Source organism: Chaetodon auriga, chromosome 22 (genome assembly GCF_051107435.1).
Source record: "Chaetodon auriga isolate fChaAug3 chromosome 22, fChaAug3.hap1, whole genome shotgun sequence".
NCBI classification, from domain to species: Eukaryota; Metazoa; Chordata; class Actinopteri; order Chaetodontiformes; family Chaetodontidae; genus Chaetodon; species Chaetodon auriga.
In genome coordinates this window covers 18,882,501-18,909,583 of record NC_135095.1, presented here as the reverse complement: position 1 = coordinate 18,909,583, position 27,083 = coordinate 18,882,501, and the positions used below count along the sequence as shown (strand labels likewise).

Genomic DNA, 27,083 nt, shown 5'->3' with positions numbered 1-27,083 from the left:
CACAGGATTATTATAGTATGATAGCTCTGTGTCTATTTTTGCTGTGTTTCTGTCTTCCTGTAAACTGATTTTGGACCTGTGAGTATCACTGATAGCAACTTAAAACCAAAGTCAAATTCTTTATATGTGTTCACATTCTTGCCCAATAAAGGTGATTTTGGTTGTGTGTTTTACTGTGACACTGGTTCACCATATGAAGTCTAACTGTTACCGCCTAAACCACCATTCAAAACTATCTGGGTTGAGTGTTTAATACTACAAACACAGATTTTAGTTGGAGTGTTCCTCTAAAACTGAGCCGTAATGGCGGCAGTTACTTTTGTTCAGCAGAAATGAAGCGGAGTGGGACGTCCATGTTTCCGTTCGCGTGTGTTCCGCGCATGCGCAGAGCGATCAGTCTGCTCTTTTTCTGGGAGAACATCCGACCATCCACCGGGGAGGTCCCGTGAAGAGATGTGGCTGCCTCGTCACTTATCGCTGCTCTGCGTTCAGTTTGGTGTCTCCTCTCGGCTCGCTCTTCGTGTAGTCAGCTGCTCTCAGACCGCCGCTGCAGCTCCGCCCCGGACGAAGAGTTTCGCGGTAAAATCAAGCGCAGACACACAGACACGCAGCAGCCAAAACTCCGACAAGAGGTAAGATGCTTACTTTTCCCAAGGTTAGTTTTTACTCTGCTCATGTTTGCCGCTGTTTGTGCTGTAAGTCAACTGTCCTCCACATTTAATACGCACTTTAGCTGCTCGAGCTAGCAAGGTAGCTAACGTTAGCTTAAGTGTGTGTAACGCTGTATTTACAGTGTTAGCTAACGATTTAGCTAGCAGTCACAGTTAACTGCTAGGTAGCGATGTAGCTAGCAGTTACTGTTAACTGTTAGCTAGCGATGTAGCTAGCTGTTACAGTTAACTGCTAGGTAGCGATGTAGCTAGCAGTTACTGTTAACTGTTAGGTAGCGATGTAGCTAGCAGTTACTGTTGACTACACTACTACTATTACAAAAGTATTGGCATCTAATTTTACTGTAAGTGTCAGATGTAACAGTACTCATGCAGAATGGCCCATTTCAGAATAATAAATATTACATTATTGGATTCTGATTATTGACTTTAATGTTGCAGCTGGTAAAGATGGAGCTCATTTTAATGATTACCAGCAGGTTAGCCTGTGGGTTTTCGCTTGGAGTTCCCTTGAAGTCAAAACATGTAATAATACACCATAGTTTATTTTTTAATTTTAGTTCCTGTTATCAGTCTACGTCTGTAAAATAACTCAAATAAATGTAGTCCAGTAAAAAGCACATTTCTCTCCGAAATGCAGTACTAGTGTAAAGTTGCATAAAATAAAAATATTCAAGTAAAATACTTCAAAAATTGCACTACAGTACTGTACTAGATTAAATGTACTGCTAATATTCTTCTTCTTCAGTCTGCTCTTATAAACATTTTAGACATAAATTTAATGATTAAAGTGTTTTTTTAGACATATGACTTTACAACTACCTGTGGAAGAATTCAATGAAACTACTTTTATTTATATTCTTGCTTATTTATTACAAAAAAAATTGTGATTGTGAAACTTCAAAAGTATATTCAACAAGCTGATAGATAGTATATTTGACGATATGTGTGAATAAGTAAAGCATTTTCGAGCCTTTATCCCCCATCATTTGATAACATAAGGAAAGATTTAAACACCTGTGTCTGACGACCTGTCCCCCTGTCTGTTCTGCACATGCTCAGTAGAACCATGCTGTCCAACGTGGAGATCAAAGCCTCAGTGAGCGACCCTGCACAGTTTGCACAGGAGGCCGCCCAGCTCAGCCAATCAGAGGGTACGATCATCAGACAGCACGACACGTTCTTCAACTGCAGCCAAGGACGACTGAAGCTACGGGATTTCATGGTACGTACAGTTCTCTGTGTGTGTGTGTGTGTGTGTGTGTGTGTGTGTGTGTGTGTGTGTGTGTGTGTGTGTGTGTGTTGGCGTGCGCCTCACTATGGAGCTCCACCATCAGCACCAGAGACTGAACTGTGGGCTCCACCTAGTGGCCACAGGGAGCTTAACACTGACTAACTGTTTGTTTGTTTGTTTGTTTGTTTGTTTGTTTGTTTGTTTGTAGAACGGGTCAGGTCAGCTGATCTTCTACGAGCGTCCGGACACTGATGGACCCAAACTGTCCCGTTACTCCATCAGTCCGACCAGTGACCCCACCAGCCTGCGGGTAAAACACCAGCCTGTGTGTGTTTCTGCAGTTACACACTGCTATTTATTGCGGTGAATGACTCTGTGTGTGTGTGTGTGTGTGTGTGTGTGTGTGTGTGTGTGTGTGTGTGTAGGCTGTGCTATCAGATGCCCTCGGGGTTAAAGGTGAGGTGCGGAAAGAGCGACGGCTGTTTCTGATTGGGCAGACCAGAGTTCACCTGGACACAGTGGAGGGACTGGGAAACTACATGGAGCTGGAGGTAACACACACACACACACACACACACACACACACACACACACACACGACATTTTGTCGACCAAAGACTTGAAAAGATATTCGACAAAGACCGTATCCTGACATCACCCTCAGGGCGACGTTGCCTTCCAGGATGCTCTGTTTTTACAAGGCTTAATATTGTAACATGTATCACCTAATAAGGATGAATGTGGTTTTTATAAAAGCACATCTCGTTAATCAAAGGAAGGAAGTCATAATACGCTTATATGAACAATCTGAGCCTGTCAGATTGAAGTGGGTTTACGCTGCATTGCACTCTCCTTCAGTACTGGAACAATTTAAAAAAATGTTTCTCCCTTCATCACTGAGAGATTAAAACATGGGAAACAGGATCCATAAACAAAGATGACAGGTGACAGGAAGTTCTCCCGTTAGTCCGGGACGACCGACTGGGACGTGCAGTCCAGCTCCTCAGCACAGAAATGATCTGATCTGTACAGAGAGCAGACTCTTGGTTCAGCAGTCAGATCCTCTTTGTTTAAAGCGGAAACAGAGAACCTTTTAACCTCCTCTTGAGTTTCCAAGCGGTTTTACTGTCGCGCCGCCGTCGTAAAGACAACCGCATCGCTTTCCGTAGTCCTCAGAACAGCAACGACCAGAAAGAAGGAAGCGCCGCATTTATTTCAGAATTTTCATGAAGAAACAAAGATCAAAGATCGACTCTTCCACTTTGGAAATAAGAGAGAAGAAAGAAGCTTTTTCACTGAGGAGGTAAAGTCAGAGTGTTATCTGGAGTATTAACGTAGTTAAAGTGACTACAGCAGGGTTTGGTGTCATGGTGGAGGGTGGAGGGTGGAGGGTGGAAGTCATCGGCTGAATGACCTGTTTGTTTGTTTGTTCAGGTGGTGATGCGTCCAGAGCAGACTGTTGAGGAGGGACAGCAGGTAGGTTTGAAGCGTCCAGCAGTGTTTGTCTGTCAGTCCGTCCATCTGTACTAAGAGTTAGCATGTTAAAGCTCTACCTGCATTCATGCTAACCTGCTAACATTAGCATGCAACTAACTGAGGTCAATAAATGAGAATTAAAACCACTCAGGGTTAAATTATTGCAGCTTGATGAGCTTCATGAGTTACACAAAAACTAGATGAAATGGAAAAGTTGTGTATCCTCTAACTAACTGAACTCAGTCAAATGATGCAGAAGCGTCAGTTTCACCCTGAAGCATCTTGGTCACCTCAGGTCTGATGTCAGCCTCCATCTTTGAAACCGTGTGATCTGTCTTGTTGAAGGTGGCCGAGGACCTGATGGAGAAGCTGGGCGTTTCAAAGGAGAGTCTGGTGACTGGAGCGTACATGGACCTGTTACTGAAGGGACACAAAGAGACATAAAACAAACACCCCTCTGCACCGGAGAGCAGGATTATTCAGAAAACAATAACAAAACAGACTGAAGTCTTCAGTGTCATAAAAACAATAAATACAAACAGTGGTACAGTAATCAGAGTACCTGTAAACACAATGTTCTGTAGTTACTGCACTTTAGTCAGATTACAGTAATGATCGTAATAGAATCTGATTTGTTAACTTTGTTTAGTTTCTATCAAAGATTTCATTCATGTTCTCTGTTGTTTGAATGTGATGGTTGATATGAAAGCAGAAAACAGCTGGAGATGTTTTTTTTTCTAAATAAATGAACCCAAAGCTCAAAGTCTGGTTTCGTATGAATGGATTTCACAGATTTAACTGACTGGACACAAAATACGGAAAGACAGAAAAGAGGTTTGGTTGCCTTGAAGGTGCAGACAGAACAAAATGATCATCATCGTACGTCTAACATTCACTGCTTCTCACTCTGGTCTCCTCCAGCCCCTGTGGAAAATATCTGGCTCTTTGTTAATTAACATGTTAGCCAGCTAACATGCTAACCTACGAATGGCAGACGTTAGCGTCTCCTGTCCTCTGATAATCAGACTAATGGTCAGATCCAGATTCCTGAGATAGAACATGTAAGAACATGTGTGATGGACGTGCTGGACGTCAGGTGGTTCAGGGTGAGACAGGAGGAGGACGTCGGTGAGGAGAAGATGCCGTCCGTCCCTCTTCCTCCTCCTCTGGAGCTTGTTCCTGTGGGATTTCTAATGTCATCGCTTTGCAAGCTGTGGAGCTCTGACACCTGAACGCACCTCAGATACACATGTTAAACAGGCTGTAATCTCCAGCAGGTGGGTGGTTGCTATGGTAACTCGGCAGCCTGTTATCAGTCAGGTGTTCGGCCTGAAATTAAAATGTAAATCCGAAAGTACAGATTTTCAGCTCGGCGGGAAAGTTTCATCCAGCCGTGCTGAAAAGTCCCCAAAGTGAAGCAAAGTGGAAGCAGGTCAGATTTAATCTGCTGCTGCAGGAAACGGCTCCACCCTGTTAGAGCGTCCTCCACCTGCAGCTGCTGGACGGAGACGTGGAGCGAGTTCAGGGTGCTGATGTTCACTCAGAGATCACCTGATGTTCTGCCTCAGAAACCTCATTTGAGAACCAAAGGTCCGAGTGCAGCCTCCTTCAGTCCAGCAGAGGGCGCTTTGACTGCACCACAGTCAGTGCAATCAACCCAAACATGACTCCACATGGTGTGTCTGCAGGCCCTGAGAGGTCTGCTCCTTAAAACACATGAAATGAGTTCATGACGGCTCTTTAAAACTCGCTCCAGCTCACAGTGACAGTCAGAAAATGTTTTGTATCTGATTTTAATAGAGTCATCGACACAGACCTCCACCTGAGGCACACTCACACCTGGACCTTAATTTGTTCTGAATTAATAAACGACTGGGCAGAACTTAAAAAGCCTGATACACATGTGAATTCATGGCGTCACCAAATGTCTCCTGATTATCACGACTGGTTTTCATTGGTCTCTTTCAGTCGTTGGTAACAGTCCGTTAAACTCATGGAAGAAGACTCAGATGGTCGTTCGTTCCGTGGTTGTAATCGATCACACTGACACAAAGGTTCTCACTGAGAAGCTCTTTGTCTGCTTTAGTTTACGGGTCACAAAAATAATCTCTTCAGCCAAACCTCCGTCTGCATGCTGCAAACAAACACCTGCAGTCGTTTGCTCTCAGCCAATCAAATCAGCCAATGGGAATCAAGAATTCTACAACCCCAAAAGGGGTTCCCAAAAAGCTTTCACGCTTCATAAAACATGAATGACTCTCACTGAATCTGACGCAGCAACACGTTTCACAGACTGGGAAAGGTGTGAACGCCCCAAAAACACCTGTTTGGAACATTCCACAGGTAAACAGGCTGATTGGTGACAGGTGAGAGGATCATGGTTGGGTATGAAAGGGGCGCCCTGGAAATGGTTGATGACACTTTGTCAGTGAACAGTTTGATTGGAAATGATTTCGTTCTGTTCACCTTTCACAGTCCAGACGGTTGGGATGTGGTCGTGTTAGTAGAGCTTTAACGGACTGCTCGTAATGGAACGTCAGGTGTGAACATGTCTAAGAGTGGATGGACGAAGCTCTCACCTGTCAGGTTGTAGGTAAAACCCTGACAGTGCGTCTCCACGGGCTCTGAAAGCTCCAGCTTCTCCCTGTTTGTCGGCGCTCTGGAGCCTTTTCTGTGACTGAGTTTGAGTCGTCTGCGGTCTCATTGGTCCATTGATAACATTCAGGCTCCATCTGTTCTCACTGTTGTCTCACTCATTGAGGAACAAACAGATTTCAGTTTGTTGTCTCTCAGCTGCAGTGGGTGATGTGAGCCGCAGATCGACAGAGGAGGGACGCGGCAGATTAGAGGTTTACTTTCCGCCCATGCTTCATCCGTCAAGTGCCATCACTCCCTCTGAGCGGGAGGGCCGCGCTGTGACTCGCTCGGTACGCCACACAGACGCAGCGACAGTTCAGCAAACACGCCGATGACCACCGGCTTCACCAGCTGTGTCAGGTCCTCGTGTAAAAGTACTAATACTACACTGTAAAAATACTCTGTTAGAAGTAAAAGTCCTGTGTGGGATGTAAAACAACAATGTAAAAATCATGAGCTGTCAGACGTTCATGGTCCTCAGAGGATGAAGTCTACCGAGTTGTCTCGCAGTGATTATTGTTATTGAATGTGAAGTTTTGACTTAAAATATCTGAACATCGACCAAACGTGCAGGCGGCGCTCTTTCTGCTGCGCCATCTTTAACGTGATTAGTGGGACCTGAAGGGGAGAGTGACTCCTCCTCCTCCTCCTCCTGATGAGCCTCCATGAAACACACCTGAAGTTTCTTTTCATGATTTTCTGAAGATTTGCTTAAATTTTGTGGGACGTTTGGATGAGCCAATCGCTGAGCAGCTGCGATAACGGCGGCGGCGATCCTCCAGCGTCTCTGACTGACTTCAAGGTTCACATGTGGAAAACACCCTCTTCATCTCCTGTGGGGTCATGTGACTCCTGCCACGTGTGCCGTGATTGGTCGGCCGCAGTGAAATCAAACATTGATGGAATGAAAAATGGATTGAACAGCTGTTTTTTCCCCCATCATGCACCAGGGCTTCTCATCATTGGCCAGCAATCATAACGATGATGCTCGGATGCTGAGTCTGAAATCCCCCCCCCATTTTTTTTCTCTTTTCTTTTTTTTTGCTATTGCATCGTTGCCATGGTGATGGGGCCGCTCCTCCACACCCACGCTGCTTACCCCTCTCTCTCTCTCTCTCTCTCTCTCTCTCTCGCTCGCTCACTCGAGAGAGGTGTGTTTTCTAACCCACGCATTGGAGTGGGAGACAGCGTGCACACTCACACGTGCACGCACGCACACACACTCATGATACCCAGAGTGTGTGTCATGCTAGCAGTGTGTGGGCTGAACCGACCAGCCTTCCACTCATCCTGCCTCTCCCTCTCTCTCTCTTCTTTTTCCCTCTCTCTTTTCGTCTCCAGATACACCTCCTCCTCTTCTTCCTCCTCTTCTTCTTTTTTTCCCATCCTCATCATCTCTCTCCTCCACCTCTCTCTTCCTCTCTCCCTTCCTCTCTCTCTCTCTCTCCATCAGTCCTTCCTTTTCTTTTCAGTTTATCATCATGGAGAACGAGTCGGTGATCTTCTGGGTGAGTCTCTCGCTCTCTCTGCAGCCCTGTGTGTGTGTGTGTGTGTGTGTGTGTGTGTGTGTGTGTGTGTGTGTGTGTGTGTGTGTGTGTGTGTGTCAAAGGGAATGCATGTGTGTTTGGCTAATGTTGTTTCGGTGATCTGTTCGGCTGCGTGTGTGTGTGTGTGTGTGTGTGTGTGTTGGTCACTTGCTGCCGGTCTGTAACTTTAAAAGTCGTGACTAAATTTTCTTTACCTACTTCACCTTTTTTTTACCTCTCGTCATCATTTCCTTCTTTCCTGTCTTAATTTCCTTTCCTCCTCTCCTCGTTTACCTTCTTTTCTTACCTTGCCTCCTTTCCTTCTTTCTTTTCCTTCCCTTCTCTGTCTGCATTCCTTCCCATTTTTTCCTTTTCTTGCCTACTCTCCTTCTCTTCTTCCCTCATTCCTCATTTGTTTCCTTGCCTTACTTGCCTCCTTTGGTCCTTTCCTTGCTTTGCCTCCTCTCTTCTTTTACATTCCTTCCCCTTCCTCTCCCTCCATTCACCTCCTTAATTTTCCTGTATCTCCTTTTCCTTTCCATTCTCCTCATTTGCCCTCTTTTCCTTCCTCGACTCCTTTCCTTCTTTCTTTTCCTTCTCTGTCTGCATTCCTTCTCTCTTGTCCTTTACTTGCCTCCTCTCCTTCTCTTCTTCCCTCATCCTGCATTTGTTTCCTTGCATGTCATTGCCTCCTTTGGTCCTTTCCTTTCCTTGCTTTGCCTCCTCTCTTCTTATACTGTCCTCCCTCTCCCTCCGTTCACTCCCTCCATCCTCTATTCTTCCTTTATCTCCTTTCCTCATTTCATTTCCTCCACCTTTCCTCTCTTCATTTCCTTGCATCCTCTCCTATATGCGATCTGTCTCTGTTTTCCATATTGCCTTCTTTCCTTTCCTTGCCTGCCCTCTTTTTCTCTTCTTTTCCTCTTTCTCATTCATTTCTTTTATCTTTCCTTCATCTTGTCTTTTTCATTTTTTCCCTCTGTCCTCTCATCTTCTTCCCTCATCTCTCATTTGCTTCCTTGCCTGACCTTGTCCCATTTCCCTTTCATCCATTCCTTTCTTGCCTACTCTTAAAACTTCCTTTCCTTTCCTTTTCTGTTCCTCTCCTTCCCTCACCCCTCTTTTCCTTCCTTGTCTTACCTTGCATCCTTTGCTTCCATCATCTTTACTTGTTTCCTTCTCACATCTCATCATGCCTCTTTTCCTTTCCTTTTTACCTTCCTTCCTGTCCTGGCCTACTCTTATCTCTTCCGTTTCTTCTCCTTTTTCTTTTCATCCTCTCCTCTCCCTTTGATTTCTTCTGTCCTTTCATTAATCACATCCATTCCTTTCCTTCTTCCTCATCTCTCATTTTTCTTCTCCCCTCCTCTTTTCCTTTCCTTCTTTCCTCATTTGCTTCTCTGTCTTTACTTTCCCAGTCTCCTCTTCCCTCTGCTTTCCTTTATTCCATCCTTTTCTCTCCACTTGTTTCTCCTTTATTGGTCTCCTTGCTTCCTGGTCCTTCCTCACCTTGTCTCCTTTCCTTGCCTGATTTCATTTCCTATCATGTCTTCCTGCTCCTTTCCTTTCTGTGGCCCTTCTTTCCTTTTCCTCCCTCATTTCTCATCTTTTATTTATTTTCTCCTTCATCTCTTTTTACATTCCTTCCTTCCTGTGCTCTCATCTTCATCCTTGCTTTTATTTTACGTTTTGTGTACTACCCACCTGTCCTCTCTTTTATTTCTTTTCCGTTTCTGTCCCCGTGTCTCTTCCTGTCACCCTCTCTTTCAGATGTCTTTTTATTTCCTGTTTCCTCCACCATTACTTTACCATCCTGTGTGTGTGTGTGTGTGTGTGTGTGTGTGTGTGTGTGTGTGTGTGTGTGTGTGTTATGTAAGCAGCAGCAGAGAGTGTGTAGGCCGTTGTCTCAGACCGTCTATCTAAAGAGATGATCTGCTCCAAAAAAAAAATCAAACACTTCAAACAGGAAGTGGATCTTCTTCTTCTGCAACACTGACACTCTTTAACATCACACGGTTGTCATGGCAACGTGTTCAGGCCAGCACGGTGACAGCCGGCTCGTCTTGAGCGACTCTTTCTTGGCGTCGCTCGCCAGAGGTTAAAGCGCTTCGCTGGCTGAGTCGACTTTCCAGAGAGGAAAATGAGACAAGCCTCCATCATTTTTTAAAAATGCAGTTACAGGACTACATTTCCCATGAGGCAGCCTGAACTCATAATGCTGCACCCGTGTTGCAGCTCAGAGCAAAATTGTTCCAGCATGAAAATGTAAAAATCACTCTGCTGGTGTGACTCGAGCTCAGACGGCCTCGACCATCTTCGTCCATCATTTCGCTCCTGTGTTCATTCTGTAGGTTTCAAACTACAACAACTCCGTGAAGGTGGTCAGAAGATGTGCTTGAAGGGCAGTCAAATTCAGTGTTGGATGAGTCAGTTTTCCCAATCCTAATCCATTGATCTGAAGCGCCTCTCCTCCCCAGTTATGTCAACACGCACAGACAAAATCCAGTCAGTAAACGTCTCATGAACTTCATCGTTCTGCACCAGAGTCTCATGAAATAAGGTGTTACAATGAGCTGTGAACTGTAGTTTTTGTGGTTTCTCAGTCCAACTGAAGATAAAAAAAAAATGGACTTTTAGTTATTTATAACTTAAAGTGGCTTTAATGGATATTTTGATGATAAATATGTATTATATGATAATGTGAAAGCGGTGTAAAAGGCTCTCTGGTCGTGCTCAAAGTGAGTCTCAGCGTGGTGTTTTTCTGCTTCGCTCTTATCGTGTTTCCAGAGAAAAGCTGTCAAAAGCCCCTGAACACAACCTGCTCAGCACAGACAGACAGACAGACGAGCTGGGGGACGTAGCGCAGCATTTAGCAGCTAAAGAGCCAGATGTGTTCTTCAGGAGCTGGAGGAGACCAAACCCAGAGCTAAAATAAAGATGTGTTCAAAGCTAATGTCACTGAATGATTCATTAAAATGTTATCAAACTCATCCTGATGGCCAGTAAATCGTCCGTCTCACCCGACGCTTAAACACGGTCGGCTGTAATGAGCACCTCGGCCTGCAGGGGGTGCTTTCAGGGCCTCGGGATTTTCCAATGCGACTAAAAAGAAACGAACAGATCCGCCTCAGATTTCAGGCTCCCAGTGATGTGAGAAACTTGACAAGATGAAGTGTGTGTGTCAGAGAGAGAGACGATAATACAGCGTGCTTTATCAGCTCCTGCTGTTGGTTGCCATGGTAATGGCCACGGGAGCTACATTTTCAGGACACACACACACACACACACACACATCCTGTTCCCACCTCATGAAAGCATCTTTGTGATCTGACCACCACTGGACCGCTTCAAATCCAGTTCACATGAAGATCTGAACCAGGATCAGATTGTTGAGGACGTGCAGTGTGAAGACAGACGGATCACATGACAGACCCTGACGCCGTCATGTGACTCCTTGACTTCAGTGCATGATAGAAAACGCTGGAAAAAAACTTTATTCAGCGACAAAAACTGAAATTAACAGCAAAAGTTCTCCATTATTATGAATTAAAGGTCATTTCAACAGGAGCACTATCAAATACACACAAACAGACTGTGTGTGTGTGTGTGTGTGTGTGTGTGTGTGTGTGTGTGTGTGTGTGTTATCAGTGCCGTCCAGTTTCTCAGCTTTTTCCTGCCAAACATCCGTTTCCTTGGCAACCCATGCGGGAAACAGGAAGTGTGAGTCACAGGAAGTACTTCTAATCTTTGTCAAGTCTTTTTTTTTTTTTTTTTTTTTTTTATTGTTTTCTTGTGTCCAGCGTGTCCTCCTGCCGTCCTCATTGCCATAGAAACATCCTGGTTCCACAGACCCACACACACCGACTGGCTAGCATGCTGTTAGCTATTAGCAGGCCACTGACTGGCTACCAGTGTGCTGCTGGCTGACTGAGCAGTAAGCTAACAGCCCTCTGCTAATAGGCTGAAGGCAAACAGCTGGCTGCTAACTGACCACGAAGCTAACTGCAGTCTGCTGACAGCTTGAACATGACAGTCAGTCAACAAAGACGGCTGGCTGGAGCGATGTTTCTGCTTGCTTCTCTGATAATCGGCTACCAATCGGCTAACAGCTGCTTTCTAAGTTGTTGCCAGTTTCCATCAATATGGAGCTAACTGGCTCTTAGCCAATAGTCTAATAACAGGCTACAATAGGCTAACGTCTGACCAGCTGACAGATGACACCGTGTTATTGGGAGCCTGTTGTGATCAGGTCTGACTGTGTGCTTATGCAGGATAAATTAAAAATGATTTTTCCATAATTGAGTTTGGGTTCCTTCCATCATGTTGTCATCTTGGGCTGCAGCTGATGATTATTTTCATTATTGATTAATCTGCAGACTATTTTCCATAAATTGTCAGAAAACACATCAGACTCCTGCTTGATGACTTCAGATGTCCCAAAGATAATCAGTTGATAAAGATTCGGTTGATAAGCTGAAAATCTTATACACCGCAGAAACTTTGAATTTTTGGGAGTTTTGTTTACACAATTTCTGGATTCATCATCTGTTGATGGAATCGTCAGTTAATTGACTAATTGCAGCTCTGGTTTCTTCAGATCATCCTCTAAAGACTCACTGTACATAAAAAACAACAGAAAAACCTGAATGTGTTTTCATGGTGATGTGATTGGATGGATGAAGTATTTCGACAAACATGGCCAAGCTCTGCTCTGCTTCCTCTGACTCCCTCTTAAAGTTCACACAAGGTTCATGAAAGCTAACTGCTAACCAAGGCTGACAATAACTCCGAGGCTGCTGCACTGAGTCCCACAATCGTTTTTCTGTTTTTTTGTGCTCATCCGAGAATAGAAACAGAAAGATGGATCAATATTTAGAACTTTACATAATACTAGCAGCATAGGGGCAGTTAGAAACCAGCTTTACGGCTCCTGCGGTCGGCCTTGTTGCTATGCTAACCGATACCACAGCTTCATATTGTGTAACTGCCTGAACCTGAAATGGCCTCCCAAAATGCAACTGTGTCTGACCCAATTCTGTTTTAAACTGCAAGCCAGCACACTCCGTCGTCTCTGTACTCCCTCCACTCGTCGTCTGACGTGTTTTTTTCTTCTTCTCCCCCTCCTCCCTCCATTCCTCCCCCTCCTTCACATCCTGGCATCCCTCTCCTTTACCCCCCACCCGCCTCCTCCCCATCTTCCTCTCGCTCTTCCTCCCTCTTTTCCTCCCTTTCTACAGGATGGGCAGGGCAGCTCCCAGAATACAATCTGAAACTCTGAGACCTCTCACTCTGCTGCAGGATTACCACACAATAACTACAGTTTACTACAGAAAGTACTCCACCATTAGCTGTAAAACTACTTCATCTGCTGCGGATTCTGCTCATTGTACAAGAGGAACAAAACGCCTTCGGAAACTACTTCATCTACTGCAGAAAGTACTCATCCTGCTGTAACTGCTCACGGGATTACAGCAGGAACTTCTAATTAGGCCGATCTGCTGAGGTTCCACCAATCAGAAGCCAACCAGAGACACAAGAAGCTGGAACCTCAGGCTGGAGCAGAACCAGAACCAGGCCAAGCCAGTACCGGACCAATAATCCAACCAGTCTCTGTAGAGTGGATCAGACCAGGCCAGGACAGACCAGAAGAGACCAGTAAAAATCAGTCAAGGCCATTGGAAAAGTTTGATGGGACTGCTGACGACAGGTAAGCGTGGAGGCGTCACTCCTTATCTTTACTACTGGAGGAGCTTAAAGGGCTTAACTGACCTGCCACTAAACTAGGGTGGATCTGAACAAGTCCGTCAGAACCAAATTAAGTAGAACCAGGACGTGTCTGAAATCACTGTCTCACTCGTTCACTGACCTCACGCCACCAGCCCGTTTTCACTTTTATCTCTGAACTTCTGGCTGTCGCTGAAACGTCAGAAGTCTCGGTCCTGATTGGTTCACACAGTCTGCTGCACACGATCGCAGATGATCCACGTTTATGAGGAGGTCATGTGACCTGACAGCCACCGCGACCTGAGAGGCGTCCGGCGTTGACGGCTAGCTCTGTTAGCTCGCGGGGTGATATTTAAAGTCGTGTCAGGGAAAACTCAGCAGATGAGTCTGACTGTGAAATATTGCATCCACATATGTTTTGATTGTTCACTCAGACAACTTTATCGTATTATCATAAACACAAATGCCAACACACTGACCAGTCACCATGACTATGACAACAGTAAGATGAGCAGCTGATCCCAGAGCTGTGTGGGAGAACTGGTCCGACACCAGCCGATGTTTACCAGTGTTTAGCTGATGACTGCAGACTGTTTCAGATCAAAGTCTCTCGTGTTCTTCCTGCTCTGAGAGAAAACTGCTCAGATATTAGACAAAATGAAGGTGTGAGGTGATCAAAAGCTTCAGTCTGCACACGTCACACCGTCTTCCAGGGTAGACAGGAAGTTAGACGACTAGATAATGAGGCGCTTCCCTGCTGTACAGCCCTGATTCCACGAAGGTTTTGGACCAATCAAACTGTTTACTGATCTCCTTCATCCATCATGTGTTCACAAAGTGGTGAACTCGCTCCATCCTCTGTGATCCACTGAGCCTTTCCAGGACGCCCCTTTCATACCCAGTCATGATCCTCTCACCTGTTAATCAGCCTGTTTACCTGTGGAATGTTCCAAACAGGTGGTTTTGGAGCGTTCCACATCTTTCAGTCTGTGAAACGTGTTGCTGCATCAGATTCACAATAAGCAGATATTTACAGAAATCAATGAAGCTGATGAGAGAAAACATTAAATATTTTGACTTGGAGCTGATTTCAGGTCAGTTTGTGTCTGAGAGGATTCTTCTTTGGAATCGGGGTTGTAGAGACGCGTATGAGTCATCGTCATTTTGCATCATCACTGACACGTGTTGATGACGACAACCGCAAATTCCATATTAATAAAATGCAGCGCAGTGCATTGTGGGATTGTTCTAGTCATGCACATGCCATGGAGGTGACAGGTGGGTGAATTCAGAGCACTGAACAGTAATTCGGGAGTGATTTCAGACAGTCGTGCTCCAACAGGTTTGTTCAAAAACAGTGAATGTAGAGCTGGGCCGTTTGCGTTGACTCACTCCAGTTTAGATGCGGTTGGTTCAAAAGCAGCTCTGTTTATTTGAAGTACTGATTGTACTTTTATTTAGAGCAGTCAGTCATTTCGGAGCCTTTGACTTCACATATATTAGCTGTGAGCTTGTCATCCACATATCAGTGAAATCACAGTGACTCAGCGTTTGCTGCTGTGGAAATATCTGGGACGTCCTCTTAGAAATCCCAGTAAAAGGATTCTCCTCGCCTCAGAATGATCTCGTCTAGACGTTTTACTCAGCGTCAAAGTAATCTGGTGGTAGTTGTCTGTTTCCACAGTTACAGAGCAAACAGGAACCGCTCTTCGCCAACGCGGCGTTCACCAAAGGTAAAGAAATGTAAAGGCTAAAGGTGAAGCCCACAGCTGACTCCACGACAACATGACTTCCTGTGTGCATCACCCAAAGCATGATGGGCACTGTAGTTCCATTACTTAGCGCAGGCCATCCGTTCATATACACGTATTTACTCTGTTAAAGTGCAGATTCAGATTAATAATACAAACATAATCAACAAATGAATTATTATTATACAGAATCTGCATTAATAAAATAAGAATTATTTACCAGCTGCAGCAGTAAAGTGATGAACACACCATCAGTAACCAGAATTCAATAATATCATATATATTACTCTGAAATTCTGCAGAAATGTTTTCTTTTGGCTCCTTCAGAATATTTGGATTTGGACACTTCAGTGAAATTTGAAATGCATGGCGTTTCCTTGTACTTGTACACTGTGGTTTTACTACTTGTACTTCAGAAAATGACCTGAGTGCTTCCTCCACCACTGCTGAGTTGTGCTTAATGGACTAAAACAGTGAAAAAGCAGCAGCGTGGTCCTTTAAGCTTCCAGACAAACACAGTTTACGGCCTAAATTAAGACGAGGTTCTGCCTCCACCTCTTCACTGAGGCCTTCGCTGTGTTCCAGGGATATTTAAGGTCTATGATGTATTTTTAAATCTCAGTCTTTAAAGAAAGAAAATGACTCCTTGCTGGCAAACACTACACAGAAACCTTGAATCATTTTCTGTGGTTTGCAGAAGTGAATTAGCTTTTCTTTCTGTGGAACGTGATTAAATAGCTTTTACGTCTCGTCCTCATACTCCGCGTAGTGAAAACAGCGCATCAGCAGCACAACACCAGCAGCTGAACCAGGTCTTCTCAAAGTAACTGCAGACAATCGTGGCGACCGGAGGACCAATCTGATTGGTCATCTGTGAATTTTCACATTTTGACTGCTTCAGGTGTGTCGGGTCTTTGTTCACATCCCAAAAATGGTGCAGGATGGAGGTGTGATGAGGACAGGTGGACATCTCCTGCTTTATGGACACTTGTTTGTGTCTTTTTGCCCAAACCACGATCTTTCTCTCACGTGAGCCGAGTAGCCTCATCTTTACCCCTCAGCTCATGAAAAGGCTTTTTGGAGATATGTGGTTCTCACAGGACGATGTCTTCTAGAATCTGATGCATTGATGAAGATTAAAGCACCAACAGGATATAAAGGAGTTCAATGAGCTCAACCATAAACATCTACAGCAGTAAAACACATGAACGCAGCAGGAACATGAATCCACAGACAGCAGAGAGAAACACACTGACAGGAACACTTTACTCATACACGAGTACTTTAAGTACTTTAAGTACATTTTGCTGATAATACTTGTGAAGTGTCTGAATGCAGGATTGTGCTCGTAGTGTTTAACTTCCTCGCTCATCAGGTTCCTCGTCCTCGTCCTCCTCGTGCTTTCAGAGAGACGTTTCTCTCACTCTTTGTGTCTGTGAAACACAGAATTTGCATTCAGGACGTGAAGCTGATTTTTCGTCCCGATCACCTCGAGTGTGCAACAGGCAGACTGTGATCATTGTCAGCTGCTAACACAGAAGCTGTTCTCACTGTGAGGAACATTCAGTCTGTCTGAATTATGCAAGAGGACTGAGGCTGCGCTTCACTTTCCATCATTTCTACAAGGAAAAATAGAGTTAAAAAGTACTTTTAGACATCAAAATGAAAAATTTGGATCTCCAAAATGTAACTATGACATGAATTTGGGCCGCTGGAATATTTGATGTCTCCATGGCAGCTGATGAAAAGACCACACGATGTGAATCATAGAGGACGACGACTGACGCCTCACCCGGACGAGCCGGACGATGTGTTCGTGACGCTGACCAATAGAAGCTCAGAGCGCCTTTCACCCATGAACAGTCGTTAAAGATGGCGAGCTATGATTGGTCAGGGACCAACATGTCGTCTCTCATGTCTGTCGTTACGACTCTAAAACGGTTTAATCTGACAGACTGATGTTTAAACTGGTGAAATCAACATTCAAGATCTGGTGTTGCAGATTAAATTTCTCATGAGTGACCTTCATTTTTTCATCAGATATTTGAGTTTGAAAGCTGAATCATGGAAATAAAGGAAAAATATTTAAAGCTAAAACAGCTTCCCTTAAAGAGAGCGTCTCCTGTGGGCAAACATCTGCTGGTTCAGTGAAACCAAAGCGTTCTGAGTTCGAGTTTTATCTCCAGATGAAGGACGTAGCTGCCGTGTTGTTCACGCTGTGTGGGAGGACCGCGGCTCTGTTAGGACAAAAACGGGAAACCATCAAAATGGTGACCCCAAGTTATTCCAGGATGAAGCCTCCCGCTGCTCCAGCCGAACAAGAATTTCACCTTTTCACAAGACAATGATCTGGAGCCAAAACGGGCCAGCGCTGAACATCCTGGATCGGATGAGTCCTGAAGGAAACCTGAGGATGGACCCGAGGAGACGTTATATAACAGAGCTCTCTGCAGAGAACAATGGAGGAAAACAACTGCTGTGAGCAACACAAAAGCTGCTCCAGCTCCCACTGAGTATTACCTGAAGGACCCATTCACATTTACAGCAGCAAGCGCAGAGCTGACGAGAGACGGCGCATGTTCCAGGGAAAATATGGCAGAAATGTTTTTCTCAGTGAGGTGTGAAAGAGACCGAAGTGAAGGAAGAGTAGGAGTGTAATGACTGGATTGAAAGAAAGGAAGTGAGACAGAGGGAGGAATGAGAGGAAGAAGGCAACAGAAGACAGAAGGGAAGATGAAGAGAGAGATCGACCCAAAAACAGAAGACAGAACAGAAGAGGAGGCCACCGACCACGAGCAGCAGCGTCCACGGATCGAGTCCCGCCGCGGACCTTTGCTCCATCCCTCTCCTCATTTCCACCGTCAAAAATAACAGATCAGCAGTCTGACTGTGCGATGATGGGATGGATTTCCACATCAGAGGTTCGGGTCGGCTGTCTTGGAAATGAAGCAGTTCAGTGATCCGGTTTCCCACATGGCTGATGTCACGGTGTCCACATAGAGGAGCCAGGTGCTTTCCTCAGGTCCTGGTTCAGTGTGAGGACCGCATCATGAACCCACTGCACACCGTGAGCACAACATTAATGATAATAAACTTTATTCACGTGCACCAAGTGAGCGCTTTACACAGAGACGACAGAATGGACATAAAACCAAGAAAATGAATGTAAAACAAGGTGGAGAATAAAACCTGGATGATGATGATGATGATAATAAGGATGAAAATGAAAATAAAGACAATGCAAAAAACCTCAGAATAATGAAATATTGGTAAAATAGACGACAGATCAACACTTTTAAACAAGTGCAGCATGAGGCAAACGCCAAAGATTCAGGAGGTCACAGCTCATCAAAGGCTGACGTGAAGACGTCGGTTTTTAGTTTTCTTTTGAAAATATTCAGCGAGCTGCTTCCTGTTGTCTGCAGGTGGTTTGTTCCAGCGCTTTGACAAAGGCTGCGTGCCAATTGTCTTTTGACTATTGCTGGAAACCTCCAATAAAGCAGCAGCAGATGATGAAATGATAACCGAGGGAGTGAGCGATGTAAAGAAATAAGGGCGTTTAAAGTGATCACGCAGCGTGAGGAGGCCGGTTCTGCTCTGTGGATGATGTTAATGACGGGAGTCGTCGTTCAGAAGCTGCTGTTTCACACAGTCACAGATTCGTGTTTGAACAGCTGTCACAGAGTTGGCTCGCCTTTTGTCTTTACCTTCATTTTCAAGGTTAATCCATCAAACAACAGCGAAAAGCTCGGATTTAATGAGCTTTTATTCCAGCCACTGATGCATGAAAAGCCCCAAAACTGGAAAATGTTGTGAAGCTTGTTTCCTTTGCTGCGTCTCAGTTCAAAGCCTCAGAGCAGGTGAAGATTACAAGAAACACGAGGAGAAAAACTCAACAGCTCGGCTTGTTCGCGAGTGCTTAGTCAGTGTTTGTCTGCTCGTTAAGCCGCCGGCGAGAGGTTTCTGAGGCCGAACCTTCTCGTCAGATTCATCAAGTGTCTGCCATTACGTCGTCCTGTGCACTCTGGAGTGTTTCTGTCTCTGTGTTCCCAGAAGGCCCGCTGACCATCTCCCCCCTCAGAACAGCAAAGGTTGTATTTCAGGAGAGCGATTCGAAGCCTCTGATTGGTGGATGTGAAGTATTTTCTGAAGTGCCGAGAAACGGCTGAAGGCTGAAAATCCAACCCACCAACTCCGAGCTGATTGCAGAGGGAGTCATCGAGGACGGGAGTGGACAGAGCGGAGTCGTCTGAGCAGACTCTGGATCAGTCCGGTGTTATATTCAAAAAGCCCTGATACACTATCGCTTTGATTACGTTACATAACCTGCTAATCTGCCGCTCGCGCTCACTGTTTGCTGGTAGAATCTGTCAAAACAAACGCAGTCAACTGAAATGATAAAGCAACGAGTTCCAGCTCACAGCTTTTGTTCCTGTTACACAACGACAAACAGGACGGATGAACCGCTGTGCGAGCAGGGTCAGGACGCCTTTCCTGACTCCTCTCAGAGAGAGTTTGGGTTTTTCTCGTTTTGTCGTGTGTGATGGGTGTAAAACATGATGTGTGTGGTGCTAATTACAGTCCCTGGCTTCATCTTGAGCTCAGTATTTGCATCTGATGGTGGAGAAACTGGCTTTGACTGGGCGTGTTGTGGAGACGGGAACCTCCACCCTGCAGCATGTTTTGACCTGAGCGGCAGCGAGTGTTGAAGGAGGAGGGAATGAAGAGTCTTCGACGTCTTCTCCTCTGGTCCTCTGTCGTTTGGCAGATCGACACGTCGTCCTGTGTGCTGAGGATTCCTCCACACGGTGACATGTTAGCGTTAAATGTCGCCGCAATTACGGGCCTTTTACTGTACTGAATGAAAGGAAGTGATTCATTCAGCAAGCTGCTTCTGCGAGTTCTGCCAGGACTCTTAAATTCTGAGCAGAGGCTTCAGTTCGCCTCAGCATGCTGTGGAAATCAATCGCTGAGTCCTAACCTGAGCTCTGGGTATAGATTTTTAAGTCCAAATGAAATGATCGTCGTGGGTTAATGCAGCTGGGAGCAGGTGCTGCTTTGTAAACCCTCTCTGCCGGTGCCTTCAGGGACACTCAGACATCCAAGATTTGAGATTCAGTTGCTCCATAGCAACAATGTACATGATCCTGTTGGTGTTCGCTTCTCACTCATGTTTTGTATAAGAGGAATAGATTTCTAACAACGTTTGAGTGGAACTGTCTGAAAAGGATCAAAGCGGGTCCGTATACTGCGACAGGTGTGTTTCCAGGTGTTTTGCACATTTATGTCTTTATGTCTCTATGGAGCTGTGTGATGGGTGTCCTCGAGTGATGTCACTTGAGTCAGTTGAAGATGTTGGTTTGGAGTTGGAGAGAAGTGAGCTGAGCAGACCTCTGCAGCTGCTATGCTAGCTGCTACTAGCATGACACGGCTATCGTTGACTGAGCTGCATTGTGGGTAATGTAGGAGCCTGGTTTTAATGAGGAAGTTGAACATGTGGAATAAAAGTCAACGTCTCTGCATCGATTGTGATCCTTTTCTGAAGCGTAGGAGTGAAATCAGTGGAGGACTCTTTTAACAAAAACAGAAGCTGAACTACCAACTTGTTTTCCGTCGTTGTCGTGACTGAAGGCCCGTTCACCGTGTGATGACAGCGACCTTCAGGAACTCTCACTGCAGGTCACATTGCGTTCGATGGGTTAATTGAAATGTGTGTCAGACTGTATGATAACGCATTTTGAAGCTGTTGGATTGTACGAGGAACATCCGGTGAACAGCCTGTTTGAATATGACGTCATGTCACTCTGATTTTCTGCACAGGAAGCATCGTAACACACGCTAAATGTGTCTTAAAGTACGACTGTTCTGAACCAGCTCGCTATGGGAAAACATCATAAAACCAGTTGAACTGGTAAAATATGCATTTACAGATAACAAAAAGAAGCAAACTGCCAAAAATAAGAGCAACCAAGGGAGTGTTTGACAAGGCCTCCGACATAAAATGCAGAAAAAGAAGAAAAACTCTGAGCTGTCGTACTCTTACCTGTCCAAAGCCAGAGACATGTTTGAAGCTGCAGCTCTGCTTCCAGTGTCTCTAACAGGAAGTCAGAGTGTGTACGTACCTTAACTGACCCACTTAAACTGGCCTCGTCCCCAGGAAGCACAGCCTCACACAGGAGACCACACACACACTTTACACACATGTAAATGAGAGGGGGGGGTCGGTCATGTGACGCGGGCCGAGGACAGAACGGCGACCTCAGACCACCCGGTTGGTCGGTCGTCCACTTTGGTCCACGACAGACAGAAGATGAATCATACTGACCGTAATGATGCAACACGCAGAGAAAACAACAGGAAGGACTCGAACACAGAAAAACATCCACCAGGTGTTTGACTCTAGCGCCACCACGAGGTGGACATTTTGGGCTTTGATTGACAGGTCTGTGTGCTTCTCCTTTGCCTGCAGACGAGTTGAACTCTTCTGCATGTTGAGCTGACCTGCTTTGCATCACTTCAAGACTCTGTCGGTTAATATTTAATTAGAATTAATAGCTTTGAAGTGCATTAATTGAGCACTGTCTCTGTTTTCCCCAGAATTAGTTCCAGAATATGTATTTCTGTCCAGGAAACTTCTTGGAAATTGTTCAGATATTCAGAAATCACAGACAGAAAATAAATCATGGGTTAAATATTGTAAAAGTCGCGTCCCGTCGCAGACTTCAGACGTTCCCCCGCTCTGTTGGTTCCAGAGGTCTGGAGGATGTTCACTTTTGCTTTTCTTACCTGGTTTACACAGAAATGACATTCGTCCAGTTTCAGCATGTTTGATGGAAATGAATCATCCAGCCTGATGTATGTGGAGGTGAGAGGGTGGAGATCTGGAGGAGGAGGGAGGTGAACCCAGCAGGGTCTGATGGATCACATGTATTCTCCATTAACGGGAGACGACGTGGAGTTTAGACGTGGACGGACTCTGACTTCAGGTCGAGGTATTCGTAAATATACGCCTTTGAAAAAGTTGAATGAAGACAAACTGTTTGAACTTCGTGCTATCTGCTGATGTATTGATCACAGAAGGAAACTGGTACCAGCCTGATGGAGGCAGGATGGTGGGAAACACTTGGCACGTGGTGCGCTGGAGGCCAGTGTCTGCTTTAATTTGATATTTTGGAAAATGTTCAGCAGGACTTCAGTCAAACATGGCGGCCCGGTCCTTTAAACGTGGCGTGTCGGCGCTGCTCACCTCAGCACGTCTGAACTGCGCCTGAACTCAAACCCCAGCCCGCCTCACTTTGTATTGATCTCCTATTGGAAATCAGTAGCTGATGATGGCTTCCTCTCATCGTGAGAGCGGCCCTGATGTGCGAGCGGCGCAGTGTGGGCGCACGGCGGCGTGAAGGCCGAGCGAGCTTCACAGGATGCAGAGAGAGAGAGAGAGAGTCAGCAGGTAGGACGGTCGTTTCAAAACGGGAACTGCGAAAATTGTTCAACCACGTTGCCATAGCAACAGCGAGCATGTAGATCAGGAGGCTTTTTTTAACACACACACACACACACACACACAGTGACACTGTGAGGTTAGCACAGGATTCCCTGCTATTCCAGTTTCTATGACAACTCACAACTCATCCTCTCCTCATCCTCAGCGTCTCTGCTTCATCCTCAGCTGTGATGAAGGCAGCGTTAAGTTTTGACTTCAGGCCCGCTTCGCTTTATTGGCACAGACGCTAATCAAGAGCTAATTAGCACCAATGATGATTAATACAAGTGATAATTAAACATGTAATAAAGTCTTGCACTGAGCTGAAAATAAGATCAGCAGCAGTGGTGGTGGTGGTCTCAGCTGGTCGGGTGGGCTTTGAACGTCACACCAGACTGTTTTTACACGCAGAAGCCTCCTCTGACCTGCAGCTGGAATCAGTACTTTTCTAAACAGCGTGAGGCTGCAGAGAATTATCTTCTGAATCGGAGTTTTCGTGGCCACTTTGTGTGAATAGATTTACACTGAAACACCAATAAAATGGCTGACAGTGAACGCAGCGCACTGCACAGTACATAGGAAGTGATTTTGGACGCTGTCGCTGTTTTAATCGTGGTTTTCATCTTACAGATGATGCTGTGGTGTCGCTCCAGGTTATGTTTTCTTCTTAAATTTCAGCCCAGCTTCAGTATTTTCTTTGGATCCTCTCCTGACTGAGGAAACATAAAGTTCCGTATTTTCCAGACTGTAAGTCGCACTTTTTTCATAGTTTGGCTGGTCCTGTGACTTTTAGTCAGATGTGACTTATATATCATAATGTATAGAATTTAACATGTTTTTAAATGTTAATTCATACTGACTGACATGAACCAAGGAGTAAACCGTCTACAGCCGCCAGAGGGCGCTCTGTGTGCTGTTGTGTAGTTGAATAACTCGCCTGTCCAGATTACACGTCTGTTCTTGGTCTTGGATTTTATGAAATGAATTTCTAAATAAATGTGACTTATATATGTTTTTTCCTCCTCATGACGCATTGTTTGACTGATGTGACTTATACTCTGGAGCGACTTACAGTCTGGAAAATCTGGTCTAAAAACACCAGTGTTAGACGGGAGCAGTTAGTTGCACTAAAAGTAACTTAAAGTGCACAAAGAATTTAATGTGATATTCTCATGTTTAAGTCTTAAAAGAGCAGTTTGTCATTTTGGGAAATGTGTTTAGATGCTTTCTTGTTGAGAGCTCTGATGTCTGCACAGTAAACACGAAGCTGGATGCAGGTCACGATTAGCTTAGCATAAAGACCGGAAGCACTGAGAAACAGCCAGAAAATACACCTTCCTGCACCTCTTCATCAATTAGTAATTAATTACATGGCGAGGCGCTAATGTGCAGAACCTTTCAGCTTCAGACAGAGCCAGTCGAGCTGTTTACCCCCGTGCTAAGCTAAGCTAACAAGCTGCTAGCTCTAGCTTCATGTTTAGCGTTGAGACATGAAAAGTGGTATCAACTCTCATGTAACTCTGCAAGAAAGCAAACGGGTGTCTTTTCCCAAAATGTTGAACTATTCCTTTAAGAGATGAACGTAATCATTTTCACGTCGTGACCACATCGCACATTAGAAGACAAAATGGAGGATTAAAGTACTCCACCCTCTTAGTGAAGTATTTGGCCTGTGTTCTTCAATGAAAAGCTGCTGTGTGGTACAAAATAAAAGCACACACCTGTCTCTCTTTTCTGAGCCTCCGTCTCTGTCTGATCATTTTCACACGGTCCCTGAAGTAACTATGAAATTTGTGCTTCAGCTGTTCTCAGAACAGTTTCTCTGTTAGTGTCTCAGTGTGTGTGAGCACATTTCGCTCGGTGAAAAACAGGATGTGATGTAACATCCTGAGGCCATTATTAGCATTAGAGAAGGTGGAGGTCAGATCAGAGTCAGCAGACAACCTGAATAAGATGCCGTCCCACGAACAGACCCGAGCCGATTTCACTTTGGACAATGAGCCGTGATGAGCCGAGTCGAGCAGTCCGCGGGCCTTTGTCTCAGAGGTCGTGTTGAGTCGTCGTAGCAGGAAAACCACACGTGTAATTAAACACATTAACGTGGACGTGTTGGTGTCGTTGTGAGATGGAGAGCAGCCATGATCGCTGTTATTACTTACACCTTTGAAAATGCAAAATGTCTGCTGTGAGAAATGTCCGTGGGAGGCTGTCAGATTCATGCTAATATCTCTGTCCCCCCACAAGGACACAAAGTCCAAATCATGTCCAGCTGTTCCTGCTCTTATAATACAAGGAGACCAGTCCAGGAAAAGGCTAACTTTAAGAGATGTAGCTGTTTTAGCTCAACTAGCAGCCATGCTAGCAGCTCTGTGAAGCTGTAAACTGTAAAAAAGGATAAAAGTTGCACCCTGGAGTTTGTTTGCTAACAGGTAGCAGAGATGTCGCTATACTATAAGTCGCACTTTTTTCATAGTTTGGCTGGTCCTGTGACTTATAGTCAGGTGTGACTTATGTATCAAAATATACTGTATATAATTTAACATGTTTTTAAATGTTAGTTCGTGCTGACTGACATGAACCGAGGAGTAAACATTACCGTCTACAGCCTCCAGAGGGCGCTCTAGGCCTGTGACGACTCCATGCTGCTCCTGTACCGATGTTGTTCAGTGGAGTCAGTGATGTGGAATGAGTTCAGGAGTTTGGTGAACTTGCTTACTGGTAACTCGCTTGTTGGACTCGCTGGTTTGTTTTGTTAATTTAGCCTGTTCAGCCTCCCAGGTGTGTTCTTTATGCTACTGTGTAGCTGAATAACTGTTGTTACGTTAGCATACTGCACACCTGTTCAGCCTGTTGTGCCTCTCCAGATTACACATCTGTTCTTGGTCGTGGATTTTGTGAAATATATTTCTAAATAAATCTGTCTTGTATATGTTTTTTCCTCTTCATGACACCTTTTTTGCCTGATGTGACTTATACTCCGGAGCGACGTACAGTCCGATATCTCCGCTGTGATCCGTCACGTGTTGCGGACTGTAATGGCAGCTCGGTGTGTGTGTGTGTGTGTTTCAGCCACATGCCTCTGAGTCCGGCTGCTGACACCAAACATGATCGCCCGCGGCAACAGGCCGTCACTAACGGCAACCCGACAGGCTCTGCTGTTGCCAGGGACGACGACGCGGATGACACGCCCCCTGGAAACAGCATCGTCGTCCGCATTGGCATCCCGGACCTGCAGCAGACGGTAACACACGTACCTCATATACATACACACACAGTATATGCAGTATATATGAGAGTATGTACTGTGTATAAGTACATCTGACTGGAGGATAAAAACTACATGAATGAATCAGCAGGACAAACCTGGTGTCTGTCTGTCTGTGTCTGTCTCTTTCTCTGTCTGTCTGTTTCTCTGTCTCTGGCTCTCTCAGAAGTGTTTGCGGTTGGACCCAGAGTTACCAGTTTGGACCAGTAAGCAGAGGGTTCTGGTGACGTTGACTCAGTCTCTGTCGGATGTTTTGAACTATGGTCTCTTCCAGCCGGCGTTCAACGGCCGAGCCGGAAAGTTTCTGGACGAGGAGCGACTGCTGAAGGAGTATCCTCTCCCTCCCATCACTCCCATCCCATACCTGGAGGTACAGCACGGCGCTTTACAGGAAACATGGTTTAAAGGAGCAAACGGCGCTTTATAAATGGATTTATGTGTTTGTCTTTGCCAACAAACAACAACGTGTCAGTCCGTCTGTCCTGCTCTGCAGCCCATTGGTTCCTCCTGAAGACGAAAACCTTTAAAAATAAAAAGGTTCACTAATGTCCTCAAACAGCTGCTCACTGTAGTTTTTATCAGACAGACGGCAGGAAATGCTGCATTTGTGTGTGTGGGAGTCAAAATAAAGCGTGTGTGTTCATGTTAAGCAGTACAGACAAGATATATACGGAAGAAGCCGTGAAAAATAATGTGATTCATTGAAGTTTCTCGAGCGTCTCAGTCTGTTAGTTCAGACCGAGAAGAGCCAATCACAGGCTTGAACTGGCTCCGTCCTGCACGTCCTGAACGTCAGAGACAAAGTGGACTCATGAACCGCAAATAAAACTGAACTAAATGCAACAAACTCCTCAAAAATTCTCTTTACTGCACATTTTGTCTGTATTTATTAACATGGTAATTTGCTGTGATCTAACGTGGCAGCTCCCCGATCACGTGTACGTGTCGGCACGTCAGTGAGCACGAGCCTGCGCTGACCTTTGACCTCTTGTTATTATTACAGTTTCGTTATAAAAGGAGAATTTACACGCAGAGCTACGTGGACGATAAACAGCTGGCCAAGCTACACACCAAGGTACACACACACACACACACACACACACACACACACACACACACACACACACACACACTGATGAATCACTTTCTGTTCAGCTTGAAGTTAAGCAGGCTTAACGATACAAATCCTCAAAACGTGCTCGATAATAAGAACTAATGATGAACACGTAACGCTGTGTGCGTCTCCGCTCTGATGGGGAAGATATTAAAATCTGAATTCTCCTGTTGAGCTTTTGTTGGAGCCGTTTCTTCAGACA

The 27,083-nt window shown here is 45.2% G+C and overlaps 2 protein-coding genes across 5 annotated transcripts in view; both read left to right on the top strand.

Moving 5' to 3' along the window:
* Nucleotides 1–401: 401 nt before the first annotated feature.
* On the top strand, nucleotides 402–4,144 carry LOC143315000 (uncharacterized). Of its 2 annotated transcripts, none has more exons than XM_076722394.1 (6): nucleotides 402–632; nucleotides 1,734–1,896; nucleotides 2,114–2,215; nucleotides 2,331–2,456; nucleotides 3,340–3,381; nucleotides 3,727–4,144. In XM_076722394.1, exons 1-6 carry the CDS (start codon nucleotides 454–456, stop codon nucleotides 3,823–3,825), a joined length of 711 nt encoding a protein of 236 aa, XP_076578509.1. In that variant the 5' UTR covers nucleotides 402–453; the 3' UTR covers nucleotides 3,826–4,144. The 2 variants fall into 2 exon arrangements, with proteins under 2 accessions (XP_076578509.1, XP_076578510.1); XM_076722395.1 differs by having other exon boundaries at nucleotides 407–632; nucleotides 1,737–1,896.
* A 3,078-nt stretch (nucleotides 4,145–7,222) lies between these two features.
* Nucleotides 7,223–27,083, top strand: part of shank3b (SH3 and multiple ankyrin repeat domains 3b) — a 37,648-nt gene continuing 17,787 nt past the window's right edge. For 2 of the 3 annotated variants that reach the window (XM_076722897.1, XM_076722895.1), the window contains exons 1-5: nucleotides 7,223–7,526; nucleotides 12,782–13,251; nucleotides 25,572–25,743; nucleotides 25,934–26,137; nucleotides 26,771–26,842. In XM_076722897.1, coding sequence (XP_076579012.1) covers nucleotides 25,576–25,743; nucleotides 25,934–26,137; nucleotides 26,771–26,842 — 444 coding nt within the window. In that variant the 5' untranslated portion in view covers nucleotides 7,223–7,526; nucleotides 12,782–13,251; nucleotides 25,572–25,575. The remainder of the gene's footprint in view (nucleotides 7,527–12,781; nucleotides 13,252–25,571; nucleotides 25,744–25,933; nucleotides 26,138–26,770; nucleotides 26,843–27,083) is intronic. The other variant, XM_076722896.1, reaches the window with a different exon arrangement.

Coding starts and splice junctions, on each gene's coding strand:
- LOC143315000 (XM_076722394.1), top strand. CDS start 454: ATGTGGCTGCCTCGTCACTTATCGCTGCTCTGCGTTCAGTTTGGTGTC. Junction 2,216..2,330: donor GTGACCCCACCAGCCTGCGG/GTAAAACACCAG, acceptor GTGTGTGTGTAG/GCTGTGCTATCAGATGCCCT. Junction 3,382..3,726: donor CTGTTGAGGAGGGACAGCAG/GTAGGTTTGAAG, acceptor GTCTTGTTGAAG/GTGGCCGAGGACCTGATGGA.